The sequence below is a fragment of the Buteo buteo genome, chromosome 6, assembly GCF_964188355.1.
Source record: "Buteo buteo chromosome 6, bButBut1.hap1.1, whole genome shotgun sequence".
Taxonomy (NCBI): domain Eukaryota; kingdom Metazoa; phylum Chordata; class Aves; order Accipitriformes; family Accipitridae; genus Buteo; species Buteo buteo.
In genome coordinates, this window is record NC_134176.1 from 44,596,824 (window position 1) to 44,616,409 (window position 19,586).

General features: G+C 35.6%; 1 protein-coding gene across 1 annotated transcript in view; it reads right to left on the reverse strand.

The window, feature by feature from the left end:
- Positions 1–1,098: 1,098 nt before the first annotated feature.
- MYBPC3 (myosin binding protein C3) overlaps positions 1,099–19,586 on the reverse strand; it is a 62,023-nt gene continuing 43,535 nt past the window's right edge. Inside the window, exons 28-35 of the mRNA XM_075030852.1 lie at positions 18,463–18,551; positions 13,712–13,907; positions 8,379–8,518; positions 7,454–7,613; positions 6,757–6,893; positions 3,998–4,184; positions 2,865–2,907; positions 1,099–2,356 (exon numbers count right to left, since the gene is read on the reverse strand). Coding sequence (XP_074886953.1) covers positions 2,897–2,907; positions 3,998–4,184; positions 6,757–6,893; positions 7,454–7,613; positions 8,379–8,518; positions 13,712–13,907; positions 18,463–18,551 — 920 coding nt within the window. The 3' untranslated portion in view covers positions 1,099–2,356; positions 2,865–2,896. The remainder of the gene's footprint in view (positions 2,357–2,864; positions 2,908–3,997; positions 4,185–6,756; positions 6,894–7,453; positions 7,614–8,378; positions 8,519–13,711; positions 13,908–18,462; positions 18,552–19,586) is intronic.

Genomic DNA, 19,586 nt, shown 5'->3' on the forward strand with positions numbered 1-19,586 from the left:
ATTTTGCAGGTGCACCTTTCCTCTTTTCCTCATCGCAGTGTGTAAGGAGTGGTTAGTATTTTGAATTTGCAGAATTCACATTTTTAGGAATAATTTTTAGAAACCTAACTAGAGTGTGCTGCTTTTTTGTAACTATTCAGGTTTGGATTTGGTTCACTCCTTGTCATTGAAAGTTTTGGAACTTAAAACTAATTTCTGCTTTTTCATGTAGAAGCACAGAATTTTGTTAGAAGGCCCTATAGAATTAGATTCTAACTCTTTCGTGCTACCCTGCATGAAATACTTCCAGAAGTAGTATCTCAGCCAGTTTTTCTGAGGAGGTATCTTTGTCATTAGTTTGAGGACTTCAAAACAGTAGAGAGTAAATTTGTGAGCACTAGACATTTATGTTTTATATATGTGGTAGAATTTCATACTTGAAGACCATTTGAACAATGAAATTTCATGAAAAAATAATTGACTATCATCTAGTGCAAGCATCGGTTTGCAGTACACTGCTTTTCACAGTTGAGAGGTGAAATAAGTGTTCATTTGTGGAAGCACTGCTCTTCCCAGAAACATTGTACTCATGTTGAACAGCTAAGAATTGAGCAGAAAAAGCCATTTTCTTAGGGACTCTTTTGTACTCTTTCAGTATTGTACCCTATTACAGCATGAAAGTCTACTCTCTTCATGAAACACTTTTCTGATAATAGAATGTATTTGGTATAGCACCTAACTCTCCTTACAGTAAACTGTCCTTTGTAATCTAAGCTCTTGCAATTCAGTCTCTGCTTTTCAGCAGACATTGTCCCACAGATGCTGTGGTGATCCTCTCAGTCCACTGTGTTCTGATTATAAGTTCTGTATAATAGAGAACATATCTGACTTTTATGTGTGGTATGTGCCTTATTTTTTAAATAATAGTGTTGCTCAGAAAATGAAAGTATAAAACAATGTAAACATGTTTGCATATTTTCCATCATTTTTTATTTATTTGTTGAATAATAACAATGTGCAACAGGCAAATGTTGACCTTGGATAAGTTGACTTTGGTTTTAGAGGAGTACTCTTCTTTGTTCTGATACCATAATAAAAAAAATCAAAATACACATCTCATTATCATCAGTGTTTTTATTATGAAGATGTATTTGCTTGTTTAGTACAATTAACATGCTGTGTCAGAAGCTTTCCCATCTCAACCAGCATGTTGGAGGCAGGGGAGTAGTATTACTTAAGTTCCTTTGTGTTGATTCTTCCAAAAGACAATGCTTCCTGGATTAATTTCATCTTCCCTCCTTCTCTTGCACTGTGATAGTGAAAAAGTACTTCTAAGTACCAGCCAGAAGTCACTAACTACTACTGCAGGTCCAAAAAAAACCTCACCCCAAATACTATTCAAACTAGTAGGTGAGAAGCCAGAAACGCTATTGTGTCACTTGATTAGACAAAATCATCTGCAAAAATACATACATACCATTCGTAGACTTTCAAAAGCCTTCAGTAATATTTGATGACACTAAGTTTATTGCATTCATCACAAGTTTTTGTTTTTTAACTTTTTATTTACATGCAAATAATCTTCCTTGTTACATCTTTCACTGTTTCATCTGATGTACAAAATTACCTCAGTAGATTAGTATGATGTCTATGATTGGTTGCAGAAACATCTAACAACTGGAATTCTATGCTGGTGTCTTTTTAAAAGCTAGAAAACCAGTAGTGAGTAATTATCAAAGAAACTATTTTCTATGTAAAGCAGCACAGTAGCTTTAGCCAGAGATTCCCAAATGGTGTGTTGTGGACGTGGTTCTGCAAAGATCTGCTCAAGAGCACAGAATTGGGTATTTCAAGCACTGACTGTAAAAGCAGTAGGAATGAAAGTTACTTTATATTGTGCAGAGATCAGTATAATGAAAGGTGACTAAATATTACAAATAATTTGTTAATGTCTCATTATTCTGAGCTACTTGTTTCTTATGAAGAATGTCAGAATTCTGAGAAGAGAAAATGGAGAGAACTGTAGAAGCAGGGAATTTATGGTTATTTTGGACATTAAGAATGGACTGGGTTTGCACATAATTGTAATATTGGGGTTTTTTCAGACATATCTTATTTATGTAATGGGAGGAAAGTTTAATCTTGATTTCCCTGAATTTCTTCACATAGAGATGGGGGCAGTGTAACTAAAACAAGTGTATGGAAAGAGGAAATACTGTCTGAAAACATGCTGAGTAAGCAGGACACTACAAGACGCTGCCACCTCCTAGTACACATCTATGAAATGACTTTTAAGATGAGCAGGACTCCTAAATGTAACTGAAATTATCCTTCATCAATTTCTTCAGTTTTCTTCTTTTCAAGTTCCATTCCAATGCTGAGACAGAGAATGGGGAGAAGGATTTATTGTCAATTGTTTATTATAGCTATTTCACTTCTTTAAAGTCTAAAATGTACATTACACTTCTAGATGCATTGTAATTTTAACTCGGCTTGCTTGGTTAAAGTAGTGCACACAGATTATTGATACTAGTTAGGTCTATATTAATAAATAACAGTTTCCTAGAGGGAGTGCTTATAGTGAGTTAAGAAAAAAAGTCAACAAAGTATTCTGTTCTTACAGATTTTTACATTAACATAGCATATTAAAGGTTGAGACCCATGAAATCCTGAGTGTAATATAAACCAAATAAACTGCCTTGCAGGAATGTGATCTTAGTGTGATTGCTGAAAAAAACAAACAGAAATCAAAACAAGTACACCCCTCGGCCAACATTATAAAAATTCCATAAAGTCTCAAACATGAATATGTAATGGCTGTTTAATCTTATATCTAACCAAATAGCCATTGTTCCTCTATCCAGCTGAATTACTTTGATTCCTACCTTGACTTGCAGATGAATTGAGATTCAGAGTTTTACTGAGGTGCTGGAGAATGAAAAAAAAAAACCCAGTCATTAAAGGATGCTAATTTTAAATTGAGACTTGGTGCTGAAGGTGAAATATAGAAGCTTTATGGTAGTTGCTTTTATCTGGTGATTCCAAGGAGATTTAATATTTCTAAGGAAAGCTTCAGAATATGATAGTGTTAAGCTTTGAGCCATGTCTACACTGTACAGTATAGCACTGAACAGAGATACTGGAGCTAGCCATTGAACTGAAAGTAGCATGTCATAATAAGCTGCTGCGTAGCTTAGCTGTGCATTTCAGAGTTCTTAGTCCAATTTCATCATTGTCCTAATGCAGCTGAGTTGCTTGCTGCCAAGACACCGATGAGGATATCAATGCCCAGCACTGCAAGGTGTAGTGTGTACGCATTCCTGACTTAGCACTGAGTAAAATACTGAACTCTGTGCTGTGTAGGAATACCTTCAGGCTTGCTGTGCTGAAGACGGATCTCCATCAATGGCTGTTATGCCCACCACTTTCACAGGTTTTTCTGGTTTTGATGAGCATTTAAAGTGCTGCTGTATAGGTTCATATTGACAAATAGATACATTAGTAGCAGCTTTACCAAAAATATTTAGTCAATATTTCTTACTGTGTTATAAACACGTGAGATTTTTTTTCCTGGCCCTTTTGACAAACAAAATAAATTATCAATGCTTGAAAAATGTTTGTGATGTAGCATATACTAACTTTTATGGCTAATGACTTAATTTAAAACTTTCAATTACAGAGTATGGCACAAAGGATAATAAAATTATCCACAATGCACTATTTGTAAATAGACCTCCATTCCAGTGCTAAGTATCTTCTCTAGAAATATTAAGCCAGAAGCGTAATAATTGCCCACTTTCAGACCTGTAATGCCTAGCAAGTAACCTAATTATATCATAACAGTTTAGAATGAAAAACATATTATTGCTGGTGCGTGTAATTAACAAACTTTTTATATACCACCAAAGAAGTCAGGGTTAGCTAAAGGGGAACGATGATTTTTTTTTTTTTTTTTAAGCTATCTGTTACTCATTCTTCATTGCAGTATTAGTGTTATCCATAAGATTCATCTGATTACCTCTGACATCCAGTCTGCACTCTATTTCAGCTTCACCACACTCATTAACAGCTTTACAGGTATAACAGCCACCATCAAATGGAGTGGGTTTCCGGATCTCCAAGGTCAACACACCCTGTTTACTGAACATGCGGTATTTGGCATCCCCGGAGAGATCCATTTTGTTTTTGTACCAGAATATCTTTGGCTGAAGAACACAAAAGAAGAATTTTCAAATAGAAGGTAGGAAATGGAAGACTTAAGCTGATCTTACAGCTTTAATTTAGCCTTCAAAGGTTTATGCATTATGAGGGCTATGTATTACACAGCAGTGTTATAATTTTTCAAGGAACCTCTCCTCATTCAGTACAAACTCACAAAACTAATAATTCACATGTTCAGTATTTTCTTTAACTCTCAAATAGCAGGTAGAGAATGTAGGTCTGTACCCTACTTTATTGCAATTTAAAAAAAAACACCTACAAACTGGCTACAAATTCATTCCTTCAGGAGTTATTTAATTGTGCTTATTAAAATGTATTTGAATGCTTCAAGTACCTTACAGAAGGGGAATTAAAATGCATAGTTTGAGAGCAGAAGTGTCATAAAGGTCTGCAGATGTTGGGTGGCCAACTTGTGATGCCAAGGTTTGGGCTGGGAAAGGATTTTCCAAACCATTTAACATATTGTTAGCAACTTCAGAAATTTCAAAATAAAGTTCCTGTTGGCTTCAGCTGAGCAATAAAGTGGTTGGCTCTGTATGAATTTAAGCCATTGTGGGTTTTTTTTCTGGTACCTGAAAATCTGCCTTTAATTTTTATAAATGAAATTTTGAAAATGAAAAATCTGATATAAAGCAAACTGCTTTTGTTTATTTCAAGCTCATTAGTACCTACCTATAGTGAAGAAACAGACTTTAAGAAGTAGAAGACCAAGCTCTGCATTCACCTGTTTTACTTTCAGAATTAATGTCTTCTGTTTCTTCACCCATTAAAAAAATAAAACTACTGCACTGTTTTATAGAGTGCATTCAAATCTACTGAATCACTTGAGTCTTTGACCTGCATGATATACAATTCAGTGTATCCCAGTTGCCATGCTTAATTTTCTTTAAAGATATCAGCTGGATTTTTTCCTGCCTCAAATTTTTTTGCTTCTTTTTCTATAGCCTCTTTATCTTTCTGGGTAGATATCTTATTTCAACACTGCTACCAGGGCATGAATATTGGCTGTGCTTGAAGTGGTAACTTTTTCATGTCATACAGATCATATCTGAGGTATGCTTGATAATCTATAGTTATTCAGAATTGGAAAGCTTTATCAACATAAGCTATTCTCCATGGAAAAAGACCTGTTGCAGAGTTCTGCAGTAGGTACAGAAACTTTTCGTTAAGGTTAATTTGGGCAATGCAAGTACAGAAATGTATCTGGAAAAGCTGCTTTAAGAGTATTAGGTGTACTGAAGGATGAGGACTATTTTATCCTTCAGGCTAATGTGGAAGGAAGAGCTAGCATGCTCACATTCAAAAGCCTGTAACTGCTGTATTTCACAGCTGTAAAATACAATTTTTTTTCCTAGAATCTTCTTAAAACCATGGAAACTGAATGAAGTAGATACAGATGCACAACAAGGTCAGTTAACCAAAAGGGAATATCATTACTAACACTGTCATTTCGTGATGAATCTAAGCTGAGGCAGCTACTGGAGGATGGATTTTGCCTACAGTTGCCGGTATTTCTTCTACAGTGTTATTTTGTAGCTATTTACTTGGATATGCTTCCTTTTTACATTTGAGTTTTGTCTGGAGCTCCTTCTTCATCCAATGAACTGCAGCAAATGATTGCATTAAGACTATCTTATTTTTTTTGAGTTAATTTGAACTTTGAGCAATTATCTTACATGTTTTGCTGTGTAGCTATCAGATCCTTGTGCAGGCATGAGGAAGGGAGAGGAGCTGGAAATAAACAGCCAGAAGAGGAAAAGGCTACCACATTTTTTGTGATTGTACTAATTTAAATTTATGACAAGATCATGTCATAACATGGTAAATTCCTTCACTGCAGACAAAAAGCCTATTTCCCTTTTTTTGAGAAACCTAAATTTAGCTCCTAGCTGATACAGGTTTTTACTGCTTGTTCCTGATTAACAAAAAATGTACATATTTTTGTACTCTTCAAAGAGACTTCGACAAATACATTTAGACTGAGAAAATATTCCTGTGAGTTAAAAAAAAAAAAAAAAAAAGCCCCAAAACTTCACACATGACAGCAGGTCTTATTCTAGTTAGTTTTGCAAAATAACTCAGCTTCTCAAAGTTATGTGGATGTATTGACATAACAGAAAAACTGGTGTTCCTATGTATCATTTAGGTTAATGGAACAGTGTATTACATTAGCTGCTGGTTTTTTTTGAAAGACTGAAGAGAACAAAATATACATTGGGAGAAGATACTTTGTTGTTGTTTACCTTCTTCAGTGGGCAGATTTTATGTACACATGGTACATTTTCAATGGCATGGTGTTACCATAAGCAGTGACTGTCCTTTCCTCTGTCTCCTTGACTGTATGACTCCACTGGTTCTGTGTACAACCACACAAAACACTGGCACTGTGCATTCTGGTTAAGCATCAGTTATGAGTGAGGTGGGAGATAACTGGGTGACCTTTACTTTTTCTTAATATACTCATGTTATGCTCCAGTCACACTGAACTGGCACAAATTCTAAGGCAGCATCTTGACTTGTTGCAACAGTATCAATGACAGCTGATGTAATCTGTACCTTGGGGATTCCTCTTACAGCACAGCTGAGTGTGGTGTTGTATCCTGCAATCACAGAACGGTTTACTAAAGGGTGAGTGAATTTAGGAGGTTCGGAGAAGTCATGTTCTTTGTAACTAGGTGGCTTATAAGTAGTGCCTGCAATTCAAAGAAACAAAATAGTAAGAACTGTGTTCTCAATTCTGTTGACTTGTGTACAATGTATTTGTCATTTAATTTGCCTGTATGATTTGAAGAAGCTTCAAAGCTATGGCATTTATGATATAACAAATCTTTAAATTCACTTTACTCTAAAACACATCTCATGTTTAATGCTTTAGTTAAAGGTCCTGGCAATCATGGGTTTTCAGCTTCTGTTAAAAATATGAAAACCATATGTCTGGGGGAAGTCTTCACCACAGACATCTTAAACTTTTAACCCCAGAATATAAATATAACCCCCCAGTTGTATTATTTTCTTAAAATAATATAGTTTAGGAAGACTGTTTGATTAAGTATTTTTGAACAGATGTTTGTGTTAGTACAGGAGATCTCCCTAGATAAGGGCTCTTGATGCTAGAATACTTTATAAGTGCTAGTTACTAAGTAATGAAAATATCTCTAGTGGTGCATCTAGTAATACTGTATTTTCCATTTACCAGTGTATTACTTCTGGTACTTAGCAGCTTTTGTGATCTTTGTTTTGAAGAATATGTTACCTGTTTTTTGGATATAGGCAGGATTTTTGGTGGTTGCAGCAGTTTCACTCAATCCACACAAATTTTCACTGAAGATTCGAAAAAAATACTCATTTCCCATAATCAGGTCTGACACTACACAGTTTGTGCGACGATAGTGATCAAAAACAGTATACCATTCCTGTAACAAGACTATACTGTTTAGAAAGATGCTATGAGAGGTCAGACATGGTGCTAGTTTTGGTATGGAGAGATCCTTCTTGCTACAAGGAAAAGACAGGTAGACAGGTATTTAACACTAGACTGCAAAATTAATATTATGTTGCTTCCTGGGAAGATCAGTTGATATATTTTCTTACTTTCATTTTCTGCCTGGTGTGATAGATGTATGAATACTTGCATTTTGAGGGAAAAAAACCCTCTTCACGTTTTAGCCCTACTCATATCTGGGGAACCTGATACAGGATGTGTCCTCGGAACATGACTACTTTATGGGGACTTCCATGAGAAAGATGTTTTCCAGTTTGACTGGCATACATATCTCTCCCAGTATATACTCTAGTATGCCCAGCATCTGAGTTCAAGTCTAACTCTTCCTCCCTCCCCTTCGTTTTTTCCCTGCATTTATGAAAAATATAATTTCAAATAAAAAATATAATTCCACTTTCTAAGTAGAACTATCTGTTGTGTCACCACCAGAGATGGGACAGGCTAGGTCTCTCTTTTTATATTTTCTACTGGGCATTTTATTTAGTTCTATACTTAGCCTTTTGGTTCTTCTTAGATTCTGTTCTTCAATGTTTAACTGCCTCCAGTATGCCATAGGACACCTTGGACACAGAACTGAGAGTCACAAATTCAGCTCTTTTCCTCAAGTCTCTGTGTTCCCAGAGCAGGTAGTGGTTTAAACTCCATACAAAGTCACTAACTCAGTGCAATTTCTTACCATTGTCTTTTTGTCAGCTTTCTGGACTGTGTAGCCCAAGATTTGTGCATTGCCATCATCTTGTGGAGGTGTCCACTCCAGGGCTGCATTAAATCCCCAAACATCTACAAGCTTTATATTCTGAGGAGGACCAGGCTTGTCTGCAGAGGAGACATGAAAAAAACCCGTAGCTTTTGGTTCAAGATCCAAGAGCTTTGTCATTTCTTCCCATGCAGGGAAAAAGTAGAACTTGACAGCAATCTAGAATTGTTCCATAGCAATACACTTCAGTTATGTGAAGTTGAAACTGTAAACAAGAAAGTTGGGAAATTTTCAAATACCCTCTTAATACTTTTCTGAGAGGCCTGAAACCTACTGAGAAATAGACAACACAGTAGAATTAGTAACATAGGAACCAGACAAACCCTTAAAATTGAATAAGAAGTTTCTGTTGTTTGGATAGGTGTGATTAACTCTTTTAGTACAGTTTTATTACTTGCTTTGTTACCTCAGTGCAATTTCTCAGCCATTTAGATACACTGAGAGTAATGTAAACAACAAGGCAACTGGGTATATATTCCTCTCAGCTAAGGAAGGCTGGCCATTTGGGAATACACCTGACTTTTTCCTGTTGCCTCAGTGCTTGTTAGCTTGCCCACTAGTGACATTTCTCTGTAATAACTAGAAAAAGAACAAACTCTCAAAGAGGTACAGAAGTCTATGTCCATTTTAAGATACCTGGAAATATATAGAATAATATATATTATAAAATTATAATAATTTTTTTCCCTTCTTTTAAGGATCATTCGTATTTATACGGACGTTGTTTAGTCAAATGCTGTAACATTTAAATTAGAATTATTAAATAATATTCCTGTCTGTTTTAACTTGAAGATGCTAATTCCCCTTTTTGATATGTTAGGTTGTTGTTCACAGTTACAGGGCCTGTTGGGGAGACAATCATTAGGCCTGGGTAGATGGTCTTGTGATTAAATGAAGGATAGTTCGAGATCATTCTAGATAGCTGAATGGAAACTGCCTTCCTTTTTTGTAGCTGAGCTGGAAAAATAAAGAAAATAGTAAGAAACTGACAGATGTAGGTTTGAGATGAGCAAAGCACAAAGGAATGTAATTATAGATTGCTTGTAATTTAATTCCTTAAAGAAGGATATGCAAAGCAGTAATAAACCAGCATTTAACTGTTATTAGGGGAACTGTGCCTTTCTATGTCAAAGCAGAACGTGCTAATTCTCTTTTCACTGGCATACTTTGGAATCAAAGACTGCTTTATAATTAGCCTTAACCCTTTTTGTCCTCCTTCAAATTGCTAAACACTGGAGCCAGCTAGAGCACTGCATGAAGCTCAATAAGGAATATGGAATGCATTGCTCTCATTCCATTTATCATCCTCTTCCTTCCTCTCTTACACTGACATTTCAGAGAAAAAAGCTGCCATCTTTTGTGTTTCTCAACAGCTACCTGACCTTCTTTCTTTTTCTTCCCTGTTTCTGAGGTAGTGAATGGTAATGTGTTGTCAAATGAACAACATTGCTTATGAAGATGTGGAAGTGTATTTGTTGTTATCTTGAATCACAACTTAAAAGGAAAAAAAAATCTAGATATATTTCTAGATGTGTATCTTCATTATACAGAAACCAATTAATCTGATTTGAAGAGAAGAATTATGGATACTACATATGAATACCTGTGTGGGTATGAAAACTGCAACAGTTTCAGTGGGCAAAGCTCTACAAGCCCTGAATAAGTGTATTATCATCTAATAATAGACAGATGTTGTGATATTTGGCAATTTGTTAATTATTTTCAAGTGTACCTATTGTTATAACCCTCCACAGTATCTGCCTAGTTTTACAAGTATTTTTCCTGTGTGCTTACCTACAGATATATCTACACAACAGTTGTTTTTATTTTTAAAGGGATGCTTGGGCAATGCTTTGTCAAAAACTGTGGAGATCTTGGTGATGGTGGTTGGTGTAAATCCTATAGGAAGAGATTGATAAATGGAAGAAAAATACAGTCTTAAGTGCAATGAAAGGAAAAAAACACCTTTTGGGGAGGCCTCACTGGACAAATAAATTTTCGAAGCCTGTGCCTTATTGCTCCTAGTTACCTAAAAGCAATTATCTGGGAACCTCCCTTCAAAACTAAAAGCAATGGGATGGCACGTCATTTATTAATTTGGTAATCTACTGGAAGAGTTAGACTTCAGGAATGTGTGTGTATATATATATTTTTTTAAACTCATTCTTATGTATGTGTTTATGTACATAGATACAGATTTGATTTGGGAGGGGGAACAATTTTGGAGTTAAGAACAGAAAAACACTTTAAGCCTTAACCTGCTACTATATTAATGTGATAACAACTCAATGATGTATTAAATAATCCCTTTATAAATTTTTAATAAATTGTTACATCTGCCCATGGTGGTATAGATAAAGAAAAAGAGTGTACTGAAAGCCTCAATACTTGTAAGGCTTTGTAAAGGACAATCTTACAAAAGGTAGAGATGGATAAATTTGCTAAATGGATTTTTCTATTCTTGATCTTTGTTGTTTGATGGGATAATGCAATCTGCAGGAATGTCTGCTCAAAATTCCTTTGTAGAATTGTAGAATATTCTTTTCTCAGTACTAACTAGTACATCTCTAGCTGGTGAACAGAGGATGGGAAAAGTTAATCCTAGTGATGCATCTGTAGCAAATTATTTTCCTCTGTAGGACACTGTGTCAGAGTGGGGATTTATATCCTGGGGAAATATTCTTCTACCCTCAACACCAGCTCATCTGAGGATTTTTGTATGTTACTGGATTTTATAGAATGGGAAGAAGAGATAAAGTGTGAATTATCTTTCAAAAAGAAATTATGATTTACATTTTCAAATAATAAATAATAAGAACAATAAATAATTCCCGTTAAAAAAAAAATTAAAAATATAGAACTGAGGTTTGTTTTGGTCAACAGAAGGCATAATGGAAGGCATCATTTATTGATTCATGTAGAGGGGGGAAAAAAGTTGAGGGAACTATATTTTTCAGAGATTGGAGATACTTTCATTATCTAAGACCTTTCTGTAAGTATTTGAAATATACTCTATTCCCATAGTAAAAGTCCATATTTTTTAGATCTCTAGAGTAAACTGCAGCAATTGTTTTGGCAATGAAGGCAGGTGATGGCAGTAATAGAAGTGTTTTCTCCTGTTTGGAACTGATAGTGACTCATCATAGTGGCAGAGCTTTTGGTTACCTGCATTCTTGCCTTACTCCAAAAAAGATAATGGCTGAAGCTCCAAGCATTACTCTTTCATCAAGTAGACTTTTGCCCAGGGAAATTAGCTGATGAACAGACACCTCAAAAGATCACTGATTGATTTATTATATCTCTGAAAGCTGGGTTGGCTTTTCAGCATGCCATTCTACAGCACCTAAAGCATTACTAGTAGTATAGGAAGAGTGCCTGAATCACCCATATTTCTCTCCTGCCAAGAGAATATAAAAACTGGAGAGCAAAAAGTGCTGTTGAGAGAACTGAAAAGAGGTAGTTCTGATGAAAGAGTGACAGAATCAAGAACCGGAGTAGATGCCTTGGTTGCAGAAGTATCTGCATATGTTACAAGCCCATTCTGGGCCAGGAATTAAATTAAATGTATTTATTCTTTTTCAGTTGAGCAAGCTGCCCAAGAAGTAAGAAGTTTAATGCCTGTCCTCCAACTCTGACTTGTATTAATCTGTGTAATAAGATTAGTTGCTTTTTTTCATTTTTTATATGACATAACTCTTTGACAATGGTACATGTATGTGGTTTTATGCCTTTCTACAGTACCAAACAATGGGTGGAAGATACTTGGTACTGTGCTGTAAGAGCAATGTGCTAGAATCTAGAGTCACTAACCAGTTTTAGAAAGGTATTTTGGTGTGTAGGGTGCACTACTCTCCTTTATCCGAGTCCCTTGGGTTTACTTTGCTTTAGCGGCCATTTACTTATTTTGCTGTTGCAGAACTGCAGCCATCCTCTTGAGTGGAAGCAACTTGTGGTATTAAGATGTATTTGCTCCAATTTGTTATGCCTGTCTTGTTTGCTGTTGGCACCACTGCATACCCATTCTGCCAACATTATTTTATAAAACTTTAAGCAGAATACAGTCAGCATTATATCTTTAATTCCAAAGCATAAGGAGTTATGTTTAAATACTCTTTTTGTGCCAAAATACATTTTCTAAAAATGTATTGATACGTTGGAGGAAATTTGGGATGACAGTAAATAAAAATAATTATCAAGAATGTTACATAGAGCTGTAATGAGGAAAACCAGAAAAGCTCTGGCTAAATATTAGTGAAATCTGAGTAGGCAAGATCTTGGAATATATCTCATAAAATCCCAAGAGAAGTTACTGAAACCAGGACACTGGCAGTGCATTTCTTTAAAATGACACTAGACAAGAGACTAGAAATTGTATAATAGAGAATAAGCCTCCACGAAGCCTCAAGCTAACTAGACACTCTTAATAGAGTAAGGCATTAAACATGAATTTTCCAACTTCACAGGACTGTGTCTTGTCATTTCTAATTCTCGCAACAGTAGAGGTATATTAGTGCAATGATTTTTACCTTCAATGTCCTCATCTGTTGAAGAAACGCGATAAGAGTATATCCATTATAAGATTTGTATTTCCTTCCTTGAGGACAATATGGCTACTCCCAAGAACACCAGAACTCTCAAATTCTTTCTATCACTCTTAAAGTGGTAGAAAGAAGAGTGATAAAGATGATCGAAGATATGGAATGTTTTTGAAAATAGACAAAGTATCTAAAACTTGAGAAAGTTAAATGAGGAGAGTGTGACTAAAGGCTACAAAATCATCAGTAGCATGGAAAAGGTGAATAAATGCTTATTCATGTTTTTTCTGACACAAAACTGTATGGATATCAAATGAGATTATGAGGAGAGAGACTCAAAACAAACCAAACAGGTAGTTGTACATGCACTTAAACTGAAATTCCTTACTAAAGGTTATTTCAATTCTGAAACTAGATGTGGATTAAAAAACTGACTGGATAAAATCATGCAAGAAAAAAAATCCCTCGAGAGCTATGGGACACACAGATAATCCCTCTCCCTCCAAAAGTCTCTAGGACACAAATAATTTCAAGCTGGAAAAATATACTAGGAAAATAAAGTGACATGCTAGCCCTGCTCTGAGCTTTATCCTAGTCATCTGCTATCAACCATTGTCAGAGGAGGATTTCTGAGGTAGTTGGATCTTTGGATTGCCTCAGTATGGCCACTGTTTTGTTTTGTATGATATGCTTAATTTGATGTTGTTAGGCTCTTACCTATGATCTGCATTGTTATTGTAACTTTATCAGTCATGTTTTCTATCTGAAGAGTGACTTCATATGCTCCTGAGTGATGAAGTTCTGCCTTTCTGATGAAAAGGATTGTGTCCGTATTGCTGTTCCGAATTCCCACATCTTTGGAGTCTAGAGTTTGACCATCTTTCATCCAAATTATTTTGGGTCTTGGTTTACCCTGAAGAGAAAAAAAGGAATTTTTTAGGCTATAATAGATTTCAATTTTTCATTTTTCTGTTTTTTTTTTAGTGATCTGTAAGTCTAGAAAGCCTGATTTAATATGCAGAGTTGAGATACTAAACTCTCTAAATCCTTTCCAGTTTCTTCTTCCTGCAGACAAATATTTGCTCCTATCTGTGTGGTTTAGTGGCACCATGCCCTGACGATGCCGCTTAGCTATAGTTAGAGAAGAGACTGAAATTATATTGAGAACAAATCCAGAAAAAATATACTTGTGCTGGTCTGGTACTCTTTCCCAGGCAGGCATCTGTGAAGCCAACAGTTGATCTGGCTCACTCTATTATTAAGTAACAGAAGTCTTTAATATCAGAGCAGTTTATTAGCTCCCCCCCCCCCCCCCCCCCCTTTCTTAAAACATTTGATTCGCTATCCCCAGGTATTTTTAAGATCTTTTGAAAAATTGCTATAATCTTGAAGTCTTGGGATGTGAAACTTACTGTACAGTTTTTTATGCATTGCAAAAATTCTTTTGGTGACTGTCAACCTAAGCAGTCAGTGTTGCTATACCCATGGAGGATGACGTTGGGGAATCAGTAAGATATCTGTGGTTTACATCACTGTCACTCAGTCGGTTCCAGGAAAACTGGTAGATAATATTTAGTTCTTCAAAAGTTGTTTGAGTATTACTTCCACAGTACAGCTCCAAACCAAGAATCCCAAGAAAACAGAAAAGGGCCTTATCATATTTATTAACTGTATTTATACTCAATCTAGCAGAAAATAACTCAGTGGTTTTTTTTAAGTTTCTGCCAGATTAACATGGTAAAACAATGCAGCGCAGGGCTAGATGAATGCCAGGAGTAACTCAAATGGGTGGGGAGGGAAAGTGAGACCATGCAAGCCAGCAGTCAGATTTGCTTAGGCTGCCACCTCAGGCCTATAGCTCTGAAATAATAGATACAAGATTATTTTGTCCAGTTCTAGTGTACCTTCACCCTGGTCTCATTTCATAGAACCCTTACAAAAACCTGTTAGAGGAAGACATGGTTTCCCTTCTTCAGCTGGATGGTATAGAAATTCTTGAACAAGTTAAAGGATGTGGTGGTTGCATATTTACTTATTTTTTTTCTATATCTATGTCTGATCATCGGTGAACTTGACTTAATAAGAATTGACTCTATTTTACTTTCCACGTATGTGTATATTTTAAAATTATATGAGAATCCTGCTTGAAAATTTTGGCTAGGGGAATACTTTCAAAGTAAAAACAATCTACTTAAAATGGTATAATTATATGGAAATTTAATTTAAATTTCTAATTTATCAAGACAAATACTTGGCTAGATTTTCAGACTGATTACAAGATTCAGTAGCTCTTGATGGATTTAGTAATGAGGTGAATTGAGGATCTGGCCCTAAACGTCTTGGCAAAAACAGGCATGAGAAACCATAGCTTTATCTTTATCATAAGAAATATCTTGACTATAAATTGGGCTTTGCTACTGCTCATGTTCGAGTGTGGTTGATCAGATATGTTAACTTGCAGTACCTCCTTTTTTGAGGTGCTGTGAGTGCCAGTGAAAGATTGCAAGTGTTCAAAGTGTTGATTTTCATATACTCTTATATTTATAGACTGTGAAAAGCATAAACAGATAGAAAGCATGTTCCTAATAGATATCTCAGAGGATTGGATTTCTGCAATGTGTAATAGGTAATCTGAGAGAGAGAGAACAGTGAGTGACAGAGCGGCTAAATAGCACACTAGAGAAACTTCAGGGAGTTTACTGCCAGGGAAGAACGAATTTAAATACCTTTGCATGTTTATATTTACACATGTATGATGGGCAAGAAGATTACTCAGCAATACTGTGAATTTTATCCACTTATAGCACATCATATCCCTTCAATCACATGCCCATATAGTTAATTTCAAAACAAGAATGTGTTGATTCCTTTCCTTTCAGCAGAATGTCCCACCTGCTTTACACACTCAACAGAAAAAGGGTTAGTAATAACATTGTACTTGTTTTTTTCTGTACATTTTAATCTAAAGATTTGAATAGATTTGCAAATAGCATTTAGCCTGGGATACCTTGACAAGGTATTTAATAGAATTTCAGTGTTAAATGACACAGTAGTGACCACAGAGGGTTGCACAGAAACTGTAAATAGTAGAAGACACTGACTTACACTTTAGTTAGATGATACTCTGCCTGCCTGTGTTCCCTAGCTCAGGGTTCACAGTAATTCCAGTATTTATGTGTTTTCTCCTGTATCCTTTTTGTAATTTGAAGATTGCAATCATATCTACTTAGAGTAGCAAGATTCATTTCTTCAATAGAAATGGTCAGTGATTTAAGCTTTTTCAAAATGTAAAGCGAAATGTTCTCTTTGCTTTGCTTTTTTTTTTTTTGAAAGATCCTCAGTTTTGCATATTCTAAATAGTTTTGCAGTGTTAAGAATTGTAGCTATAGCTGCAGTTCAATGCTATTACAAATTTAATTCATGCAAAAAATACCTCTTGAATGAAAATCCTCTGGTTTTGTTCTCGGGCTAAAATTTGGTGTTGATGGATAGATTTTAGCATTTTTTGTTAGCCTAACCTTTTAGGAGACAAGAGTTTATACCAACACATGATTTGTCTGTCCGTCAGCTACTCAAAGTACTTCTGAGTCAGTTGGTTCATTTCAGCTAAATTTGACAATGCACTAGAAATCTCTAAGATGAGCTTAGTACAGTTTTGTGAAAACTGATGACGGTGAAATACTGAAACCTCAGTTAGTGTCCCCACTGAGGAAAAATCAGGGAAGACTTGGTCTTTATCCGTTTTGTTTGGCAACAGCTGAGTGATCAGGCAGGGTAAATGAAGCTCTGGATTAGCTGCTACACATACTTTCTCTGGCCTAGGGAACTGAGGACATGTCAACTAGGACTACCGAGGGGACTAGGGCAAAGAACTGGCAAATCTCTGGGAATATTGCCATGAGGCTGCTCTAAGCAAAAGAGGTGGGTTATTATGCTGGGAAGATGGTGATATAGGGTACATAAGACACAAATCTAAAAAACACCAAACTTTATCTGTTCTTCTGCTTATGGGACAGCTTGCCAATTTTGTGCAAATTTTCTTCAACTCAGGCATCAAAGCAGCAAAAATATCTGTTTATTTAATTTATTTTTTTTAAGACTTACATAACTCAGAAATATCAGATGTAAAATCTTGAATTTTGCATGTGGCTAGACCTCAGTGAAGGGGCCATTTTAGCAATTTTGGAGATAAGAAACATGAAAGAAAAAAAAAGCATGTGATTATGTCGAAGTAGTGCGAGCATGCAATTCAAGGCAGTTACTCCATGTATTGGTTCGCAACTGTTTACTGATTAGATATATCTTTGTGAAAAAGCAACTTTTCCTGTAACCCAGTAACCACAGGGCAAAAGATGTATATATTTTATTTTACTTAGATTTTGCTCTTATATAGATTTTTTTTTTTCCTCCTGTTACTGCCCAAACAAAAGAATATCTGTAATGTGTGCATATATGTTCCCTTGCTGAAAAAATGCTTTGCATATCTGCAGCATCTTTTACATGAGAATTTCAAAACTCTTCACTAATAACATTGATTACGTTTTCATAAATGTCAACCCTGGACAGCAGAATAATTTTAGTTTCTTCAAATTATAAATGAGGACAAGATTAAATAATATACCTATTATTACTGAGGCTATCTCTGTCAGAGCCAGAATCTGCAATTTACAATTTCTTTTCCTATGTCTCACTCAGAAAACCTTTTCCTTTCACACACTAATTCTTGCACTGTATTGATATTATAGTCTTGCATCTGAAAAAAATGCATGTGGTGTTTTACAAATAGTCATTACAGTTGCTTATACTGCTGTAGAAAATGCGAAGACAGGGTAACTGTTGAGGTCAGTCAGTGTGTATATTTTAGCAATTTTGCGCATGTCATAGCAGCATATGTAGTTACATGCATGCACTCTTGATAATCCTTGGCATGCTGTGTTTTTTACACCTTGAGCTCATGTACAGTAGTACTCAAGCTATTCTTCGTAAACACACAGGTTCTATATAGGGCCAATTGTGATACTCTGTTTAAGTACAAACTCTAATTTTTGTAGTCAGCCTTTCAGAAATGAACATACACACTTTTCACAAAGAATTTGCCCAGTAACATCATGTACCTTGGCTCCAGAAGAGTAGTTACTTGAATTCTTATGCTTTTGTGTACTTCTCTCTTTAAGATGCATCCTATGGTCAATAAGCAAGAATGGGCTTGCATTTACTTACAGCACTTACTTTTTCTTCTTCCCCAAAAGGAGGGATTATGGAAGAAACTGTGACTGTAAAAAAATTGTGACTGAAAGAAAAGTAATATTTTTTTCCCCTTTCTTTAACGTTTGAGAGGGTTTTTTAAATCATCAGCCATACTTTATGTAATATTGCTTAAGCAGTGAAGCGAAGGGAACTTGCATAAAGGAAAGTACTTTAGATAAGTAATGATAAATAACCATGACAAACTAGAAACCAATACATACCTGAAAAGGGATAACAATATTGATTGTCTCACCCACTTTCTTCACCAGAGTCTGTCTGAGATGGCGTGGCAACCAGATTTTGGGTCGCTCTGCATTTAAGCATTAGTACATTAAATACACAGCTTTTGATGGTTTGAAATATTACTTATAGCACAAATAAGACAAAACACCAAAGAGGAGAGGCTTGGACACTTGTAAGTGTAAGAAAGTTGTGCAAACACTGTTTATTCAGTTAGGGAGTAGTTAATTCTCTAAGTACTTTCAAATTTATTTGACTATTGGATACAAATTTAGTAGAAAATCTCAGTTATATATTTACAACTGAGCAGGTTTCAATGACAGCAGGATTTGTGAAACTTGTGTCTGAAATGACATATTTGGGTGACTTTGGATGTGAACCTTCTACGTGGACTTTGTTTCTTTGGAGAACTGTATCAGTTCAATAGAAGGAATGGGACAAAGGGTGTATCGGAGTAAAAGAGTGATTATAGACTATGATTAATCTATTGCTATATTGATACTGCAGCTCCTTGTAAATTGCCATTTGGAGATATTTATGGACTTACTCAGAAAGTAGAGCAATCATTGGATTTCCTTTACCTTTCTACAGTCATTCAGTTATAGTTCTTTCTTTGAGGTGGAAGGAGTGGAGTCTCATTGTAGCAGCTTGCTTACTGCTAACAAAGAGAGGACCTTAGTGCATGTTTTTTCATCTAGTTCCTGCTTTCCTCTACCTCACTGGAAAGTTTTCTATGTTCTCCATGTGTTCCTTATTCTGTTCCTAGCCATTTACAGAAAGAATTTCTTAACATAAAGTTGGAGTATCTGTCTTAATGTCCATTTGGTTTTGAGATGCATTACAACTTCGTTTCATTTACACCGAGTCATTTTACTGTCAGTGAGACTCTGGCAGACACTTCGTATGAGTCAAGGTTGAGGAATCCACTATTAGCAGCTCTTGATATCTTTTGGACTCCAGTCAAATGAATTATAATCTACTGCTGTTGGGTGATACACAGGGTGTTAATTAATAACCTAGGACAATCAAGTACAGATAACTGCTTTTATTTAAACAGATGTCTTGCTGTAGCCGATGCAGCTGTTATTTTGCAGTAATATAACAG